Source organism: Limulus polyphemus, unplaced genomic scaffold (assembly GCF_000517525.1).
Source record: "Limulus polyphemus unplaced genomic scaffold, Limulus_polyphemus-2.1.2 Scaffold162, whole genome shotgun sequence".
Classification (NCBI taxonomy): Eukaryota; Metazoa; Arthropoda; class Merostomata; order Xiphosura; family Limulidae; genus Limulus; species Limulus polyphemus.
The window spans coordinates 231,194-240,253 of NW_013665772.1; the positions used below are offsets into that span (position 1 = coordinate 231,194).

The window sequence follows — 9,060 nt, forward strand, 5'->3', positions numbered from 1 at the left end:
CTTGGCTTAACATGGGTGCCATGCTGACCTTGGCTTAACATGGGTGCCACGCTGACCTTGACTTAACAGGGGTACCACGCTGACCTTGGCTTAACAAGGGTGCCACGCTGACTTTGGCTTAATAAGGGTGTCACGCTGACCTTGGCTTAACAAGGGTGCCACGCTGACTTTGGCTTAACAAGGGTGCCACGCTGACCTTGGCTTAACATGGGTGCCACGCTGACCTTGACTTAACAGGGGTACCACGCTGACCTTGGCTTAACAGGGATACCACGCTGACCTTGGCTTAACAAGGGTGCCACACTGACCTTGACTTAACAGGGGTACCACGCTGACCTTGGCTTAACAAGGGTGCCACGCTGACCTTGAGTTAACAAGGGTACCACGCTGACTTTGGCTTAACAGGGGTACCAACGCTGACCTTGACTTAACAGGGGTACCACGCTGACCTTGGCTTAACAGGGGTACCACGCTGACCTTGGCTTAACAAGGGTACCACGCTGACTTTGGCTTTGTGGTGACAGTGAGCAATGTTAATATAAATTGTCATGAACTGTAAATATGCAAGTTTACCGCTATAAACGTTCATTCCAGAGTACAGGTCGAAAGCCCAATAACTTGCATTTCAAATCGCATACCTGAATTGTATAAAAGTGAAATGAGAGGGGTGATTGGTATTATTCAGTAACAGTAGTTATTTCCTTTGTCATAGATAAAATATTATAATTTCCAATGGGGTATGCAGTATGTAATTTTAGTTATCATGTCGAATATAAACACAGACAGGAGCTACATAGAAACTAAAATTTAAATTTACTTTTCGTGCGCAAAGAAATACAGATTATAAACATATATGTTAAACTGTTGAACAATATGCTAATGAAACTAAAGAAAAAATGAAACATGACTTTAGTTTCAAGACACATAAAAATTATTTGTTTGTTTCGTGTAATAATCCCAATATCAATTAGTCCTATTTTCATGCAACTTCTCATACACGTGCCTTTAAGCAAACCCCACTGTTAATCACAGTGACAGTATTTGAACACAAACGATTAATAACTCTTATCTTTCAGAAAAAGGTATCGAGAAACTATAATCCAATCACTATGTTTAATCCCTATTATGAGACTAATGTCTGGCTTGTATTGAATTAATTTTGGATCAGTACGCAGTGCAGCTTTCTTTTTTATGGATCCATGGTTCCACTAACCCGTTGCCCAATTTGTTACTAAATGTTATGTATGGTACAGTTTAAATCTGAAAGCCATATTTGCCTGGCTTTACTACCACAACCATGGCTGTAATGACGATTTGTTTGTTTGTGAAATTTCGCGCAAAGCTATTCAAAGGAGATCTGTGGTAGCCGCCCATAATTTTGAAGTAATAGACCAGAGGAAAGCCATCTAGTCAACACCACCTATCGCCAACTCTTGAATTACTCTTTTATCAACAGCTGAAAGGGTGAGCATGTTTGGTGATGGGATTCGAACCCGCAGATTGCAAGTTCAGTGCACTAACCACCAGGCTATGCCAGGTCTGTAGCTACTATAGAGATATAGAGAAGTATTACTGCAAAACTTGCTTAGATTATTTTAGTGTAATGCAAAAACTTTGATTTTTAAATTGCATGATAATGAAAACAAGGCTCATGTTTAGGGAAAAAACATTTTATGTTAATTAGTTTAAACCAGTAGAAATTCCGTCTGTTTGTGATAGTAATTACTAATCGTAGTATTCATACCTTATTTTAAAAAATTTAGAAAGTGAATATTTTCTAAAAAAAGGATTTTTTTTCTGGAAAGTACTGCACGGGAAAAGTGTTCGTATTGTGATTTTTAGTCATATGCAACTCATTGCATCAAAATGATTCAATGTACAGAGCTCAAAATTTTCACAAATTCTATTCATATAAACTGTAATGTTTTTATATGTGACAAGTGCTACCCTTTATGGAAAAAAAAACTACATCAATAGCGATATAATCAAACCCTCACGTACAGTCCTAGTGAAAGTCATGTTCTTGTTGTGAGGAGAGTACTTTTATTTAACATTGTGTTCTATTATAAAGAAATGGTTGTTACTCAAGCAACAGTTACTTTTCTAATTGTCTGAATCTTGAATACCCAAAGGATGAAATTTTTTATTGATTTTCGTTTGTGGTACTATTCAATAGATGGCGCATGAGTTTTGGTTACTTACATAGATACTGACATACACGCTACGTCCATTATAGTAAGATTGGGTTCTGCAATTCCTTTATCTTACTGATTATCAAGTTACGCTAATGGTGACAGAAACTTTTATAATATTACCAGAGAAATTTATAATTTTCAATCTCGTGAGTAAAAATATTTTATCGTAATAATAATAAAAAAACATATTCATAGACTTTATTCAGACCCTTGTATTTTAACCTAGATAAAAGCAATAATTTCTTTTTTTGTTTGTTTTGAATTTCGCACAAAGCTACACCAAGGCTATCTGCGCTAGCCGTCCCTAATTTAGCAGTGAAAGACTAGAAGTAAGGCAGCTAGTCATTACCGCCAACTCTTGGGCTACTCTTTTACCCACGAATAGTGGGATTGACCATCACATTATAACGCCACCACGGCTGTAAGGGTGAGCATGTTTGGTGGGATGGGGATTTGAACCCGCGACCCTCAGATTGCGAGTCAAGCGCCCTAACTACCTGACCATACCGGGCCGAAAGCAATAAACGAATATTCTATTTTTTTTGTTTGTTTTTTAAATCTAAAAAAAAAACTAGTAAAATTTCTAACATTTTGGGCGATCTTGATAAGTTTAAGTAATTATTGCACGATTCTAGCGAAAACACTTGTTTCTCAACAAAAGACAGTAACAATATTACAGTACGTCTTTAAGCAAACTTTGCACCATCAAGTGTCGCGTACAAAAAGAAAGGTTTCAGATGTAAACACATTTGGATTAACGTGTATTCAGACTAATTCGAAACAATACAACACAACGAACACAGTACAATAACACTGTTTGGATATGCAAATAAATACCTTCGAGACATGATTCAAAAGTAGTATCAGCAAATTTATTGTGAAGCTGAGATCTTAATGTGTCATTTACATTTGTTTGTGTTATCTCAATAGCTCTCCTTCAAGTTGGTCAACAATACTTAAACAAAAGAAGTCGCAATCCTATTGATAATGGGAAGAGGAGCCATAAAAGGGATTTTGGGGATGGGTGAGTAATAGTGATCATTCCCCGTGAAACAAAAATTCTTGTTTCATTTTAAAATTACAGTAATTTCTTCATAAGTATAATAATTGCATCAATTAATTATTAAACCAGAAAATTTGTTTGTTTGTTTGAAATTAAGCACAAAGCTACACAATGGGCTATCTGTGCTCTGCCCATCACGGGTATCGAAACCCGGTTTTTAGCGTTGTAAGTCCGCAGACATACCGCTGTGCCACTGGGGGGCAAACCAGAAAATTTTGAATTAAATTGAATGATGCACTATAATAAAAAAAATTGAATAATTTCTATTGATTTCTCAAAATTAAATTTTTATGACCTTCCAAAAACGTTTTTGATAAGGTGGCTTAAAAAGTGTGATTATTTCATTAATTCATTATTTGTTAAGACGAATTTTTTATTATTATTTGTAATTATCTAGATTTGAGAAAATCATTGAATAAATTTAGATTTTTCTTCACAATATTCAACCTCTAACACATATTTTCTAGATATTTTTCTTATAAATTATTTTTTATTTATCTTTATTCTCTTGCTATTCATTTTGAAATGAGAACAAACGCGAACCTCTAAGGAAAGATTAAAGCAATTAATGAAGGTATCATGTGTGTTAGAATTTGTTTTAATTTACAAATACCAATAGCTTATTTTGCATTTCATCTAACAGTCATCATAATCGTTCTACATTATCCCGGCCACGTGTATTCAATGTAAACAAATACGTTTCTTGATTATTATGTTTATGTTGATTTTTAAGTTTTTACAACTGAGCTAGGCCCGGCTTGGCCAGGTGGTTAGGTCGCTCGACTCGCAATCTGCGGGTCGCGGAATCGAATTCCCGTCATACCAAATATGCTCGCCCTTTCAGGCGTGGGGGCGTTAATAATGTGACTGTTAATCCCACTATCCGTTGGTTAAAGAGTAGCCCAAGAGTTGGCGGTGGGTGGTGATGACTAGCTGCCTTCCCTCTAGTCTTACGCTGCTAAATTAGTGACGGTTAGCGCAGATATCGCTCGGGTAGCTTTGCGCGAAATTCAAAACAAACAAATAAATTATCCAGTTATATTCTTGCAGATTCGCGTTGTTAGTTTCAGATATGCAACGGTGTGTATTTCATTGTTTGAGAAGTAACTCCACTTTTAATATAACAGACCACTTTTTTTACAAACAAACAAAAAACGCAACAGTTATATAAAGAGAATGAATTATTTTAGAAAAGAAGCAATATTAAGTTAATTTTAAATGTTAATAGCAATAATGTGAATTATTTGAAAAATTTCTGATTTTCAAACTATCTTTTTCTGTAGAATAAATTTTGTAAAATATTGCATAATTGTGGTGTTTGAAAGTTACTTAAAAATACAAATATGACCTTAAATTTCTTTTCTCTTAGCACTTGTTTATAGTTAAAGTGAGTTGCTTGTTTTTTAAGGAGGTTTTTTGATTTTAATGGCAGCTTTCAGTACTCTTGATAAAAGTCAAATCAGTTAATATTTGTCATTTGATGGGAGAACCTGGAATTGTGAAACTAAGGAAGTTAAAGTTGTCTGCTCTAAAGTTATGTAAATATATCTGGAACACGTTGGTTGGTTGTGGTTGCAACAGATAATGTAAAGTTTTTTGTGTCAAAGTTCTAGGTTTAGACCATTAGGAATTATCATTCTTGAAAACGTCTGGTAGTAGTCACTGAGATGAACAAACAGGGACACTGAGAATCATTGATTAAGTCAGTCTTTAGGGTTGAAATTCGTTGAATTATAGGTTAACTAAGGAATTGGTGATTCATTTTGTGGAAAACGAAGTCTGATAATGAAGAGTAGAGCCACGGGCAACAATTGTGAATATCTTTAATGAATGTTAAAACCCAACTCAATAATCTGCTCAGGTCTTTCTACCCCCAGATTAAACATAATATTGCCTTTCAATCACGACTTCTTATTAATAACTTTTTTAGAACTGAAGACATTTTACCTTCACTCTTACATTCAACTATACATGTGGTAGCTGTAAAGCCACCTACATAAACAAGACTTCTCGCCATTAACAAATACGCGCCTTGGAACAGGTGGGAGTTTCTAATAGAACTGGACTTAAACTTCAAACTCCACCTAACTCTCCTATATGTTCTTATAACGAAACTTCGCTACACCCATTTCCTTAGAAAACTTTTTAATTCTAACTTATGGATGTAATGATGAGGAACTATTGATAAAAGAAAATATATATATTATGAATGAAAATCTAAGCCTTAATAGAAATTCTAACTCTTTCCCCTTTTCTTTATTCAAACAGCCCTTTTTCGCTTTCTGATGCCCCCAGTGGCACAGCGGTGTCTGCAGACTTACAACGCAAGAAACCGGGTTTTGATACCCGTGGGGGGCAGAGCACAGATAGCCCATTGTGTAGCTTTGTGCTTAACTTCAAACAAACAAACTCTTTTTTTTAATGAATATTTTATAATTTTCAAACACTATTCGTTGTATTTTTATATTAGTAATTATACTAATCATTGTTCCATTCGTTATTATCATAGACTTGCTGAAGATGGAACATGTGTAATTTCTAAATGTTCGTTAAAGATGTTTACAGTTGTTGCCCTGGAAATACATTTCATTAGGTAGATGTTGTCTTAACTATATGTATTTTTGTCTCATTAAAATACAAATTCAAGATCTAAGAATATCTTCAGTGAATTCGAATGATGTTTTACCCTGTGTTTTGTAAATATTCCAAGTTTTACATTTATATATATATAATCTGAATGTCTGTTTGTTTCTAATTCAACACATGCATTACTTACGTCAAATCTAAATCTGGCTTGTAAGATTAAGCCTTATTTGAAGTAAGGTAGGCTTCACGTAGGGATAGCATAATTTGTTTCACCACGCCTATAATTCGGACAAGAAGATAGGGCGTTTTTATTATAAAGATAAAATCGATCTAAGAATTATGAACTAATATTACCCAACAGGAAAGAGAATCTCGTGAAGTGGCAAATGATCTAAAGCAAAGAAAATTATGTGATCTTATTCAGGAATGACTTCAGAGACTCAAGAGCTCACTAACACTACCAACTAAGTGTTATGGGGCACACAGTCATTATCAATACACATAGATGCAGGTAAAAGTAACGGAAAGAAATTGAATTAAATGTTACTAAGTGTCTAAAAGACTTCCCCTGGCCAAGACACTGATTGAAATACTCACTTGGATGAATGTGAGCCATTAGTAAAGGATTTAAGAGAGTTTCTAAAAGTATCTAATTTTTCTGTCGATTTGTTTGCAATTGTACACAAAGCTACACAATGGACTATCTAGAATGCTGTGCTAACCACGGGTATTGAAACCCGATTTTTAGCATTATAAGCCTTCAGACTTACCACTGTGCAACTATGTCTAATTGGACGGTTTATTTGCTCTTTAAGAATTTTCTCAGATTATAATTAGGAAATTCTTCAATTACACAAAACAAAATGGCTTACAAGCTTGCAAAACAAACTTCTTATCCGGTTAGAAGATTATAAGACTTAGTTCTGCCTTTTAACAAACTTAACTTTCCGCCAAGTTAGGGCCTGGCATGGCCAGGTGGTTAGAGCGCTCGACTTGCAATCTGTAGGTCGCGAGTTCGAATCTCCCTCACACCAAAAATGCTCGCACTTTCAGCCGTGGGGGCATTATAATGTGACAATCAATCCCACTATTCGTTGGTAAAAGATTAACCCAAGAGTTGGCGGTGGGTGGTGATGACTAGCTGCCTTCCCTCTAGTCTAACATTGCTAAATTAGGGACGGCTAGCGCAGATAGCCCTCGTTTAGCTTTGCGCCAAATCCGTAACAAATAAACTTTAGATAAGTAAAAAGAGTATGGGGAAAGGTTCGAGAAAAACTATCTTCTGTGGAGCATCGGAAAGTTTGCAGTGAATTCCATGAAACGTTTATCTGAGCTGGGTTTTTTAACTTACTATCAAGGTCGACCGAGTCCCAGTTACTTCGGATTGAATACTTGGTCCAGGTTTTAAAACATATTCTCTTACAGACTCATATCTTGGCCTACCCAACCTGAGGTGTTGCAGTCATCTTAGATACTGATACTAGTGACACAGCTGTGATAATTAAGATACGGAACGGCCAAAAGAGATAAATAATACAGTGCTACATTCACCATTGAAGAACGGCTCGGTAACTAAGAATAAGTGATTAATAGCAGACAGTTTTGTGAAAAAAGTTTAGATTAAGAATAAATCACACACTTCTTTTTAATGGTTGATGAAATATCGGCGTCCTGATGAAATAATTACTTTATTGATTGCGATTCTAGATGAACTTATGTTTGTTATCAAGCATCACCAAAAGAGATCACAGAGTAATGTAAGAAAAAACAAAAAATATTTATATCATCCTCTGGAGATTTATGTTTTAAGTTTTAAACGTCAAATGTAGTTTATCGAAGAAACGAAAGCTTGACAGTAGTAGACAGAAATTGAGAAGATATATCACCAAGGTAAATCAGCCACGTTTATCGAAGAAATGGAAAGTTGAAATCAAACATATTACGAATGTTACAAATGAAAAATAAAGGGGTAATAATAACCCCTGCCACCAGTACAGTTGAGGTAAAAATGAGTAATTATAGGAATCTTTGGAGTGAATATCATGCATTAAGAAGTTCTCTCCTGATCTTTGGTAAATGATGAACAGGCCAGTTCATCAATAACGCAGTTCAATTACTACTTCTATATCTTTGGAGTGAATATCATGCATTAAGAAGTTCTCTCCTGATCTTTGGTAAATGATGAACAGGCCAGTTCATCACTAACGCAGTTCAATTACTACTTCTAAATCTTTGGAGTGAATATCATGCATTAAGAAGTTCTCTCCTGATCTTTGGTAAATGATGAACAGGCCAGTTCATCAATAACGCAGTTCAATTACTACTTCTATATCTTTGGAGTGAATATCATGCATTAAGAAGTTCTCTTCTGATCTTTGGTAGATGATGAACAGGCCAGTTCATCAATAACGCAGTTCAATTACTACTTCTAAAATGGTTAAGATGGGAACTTTTAGAAATGACTCATTAAAACAGCACCTAAAAGAAAGCCAATTAGGCTAAACCCGTCTCCAGTAAAAATAAAAACAAGCAACTGGGTTGAGGACAACATAGGAGCTCAGTTTGATTTATTTCGAGTTGACCTCAGAATTGCAGTTACCAGATTTTCGAGAATCTTTATCTCAGGATATTGATTGTTAATACATATTTAAAGATGTTGGACAATTTCTCAGGTTTTTCTTCAGGTAATACGTGTTTAGATTCTGACGCCATTCCCTGGTTTTATCGAATAATACGTCTTTAGCGATGCGCGAAGCGTTTCAAGGTTTTATACAGCTATGTTATTTTATTCCATTGGACAACCACTTCAAAGTTAGTTGTGTATATTTCTTCGCTCAACAAAGACACGTGGGCTGTAAATGACGAGCGATTGTTTTTCTTTGAAACGAAAATCTGGAAATAAATTAGATTTCATTCTAAAACAGATTTTAAAGCCCCCCCCCGAAATTGTATTTACAGATATAGTCTGTTTAAGAAAGTCAAAACTTTATCTTTCATATTGAAGGAAGTCTTCTGTATAAGATAAAACTATTCGAACAGAATGTTTGGGAACAATAAACTGCAGGATTTTACAGTGATCACCTTGTCTAACGTTCCTATATAAAATAACCACTTTGATTGTTTGTTACGGATTTCGCGCAAAGCTACACGAGGGCTATCTGCGCTAGTATAAAGATATTGTGTGGTTAAAAGAAAATTCACGTTTTATTTTGAGTT

The 9,060-nt window shown here is 35.2% G+C and overlaps 1 protein-coding gene across 1 annotated transcript in view; it reads left to right on the top strand.

Moving 5' to 3' along the window:
- LOC106477031 (Down syndrome cell adhesion molecule homolog) overlaps positions 1–9,060 on the top strand; it is a 111,077-nt gene that overhangs the window by 87,531 nt on the left and 14,486 nt on the right. The window contains exon 17 of the mRNA XM_022381427.1: positions 3,126–3,219. Within this exon, the coding sequence (XP_022237135.1) occupies positions 3,126–3,219 (94 nt within the window). The remainder of the gene's footprint in view (positions 1–3,125; positions 3,220–9,060) is intronic.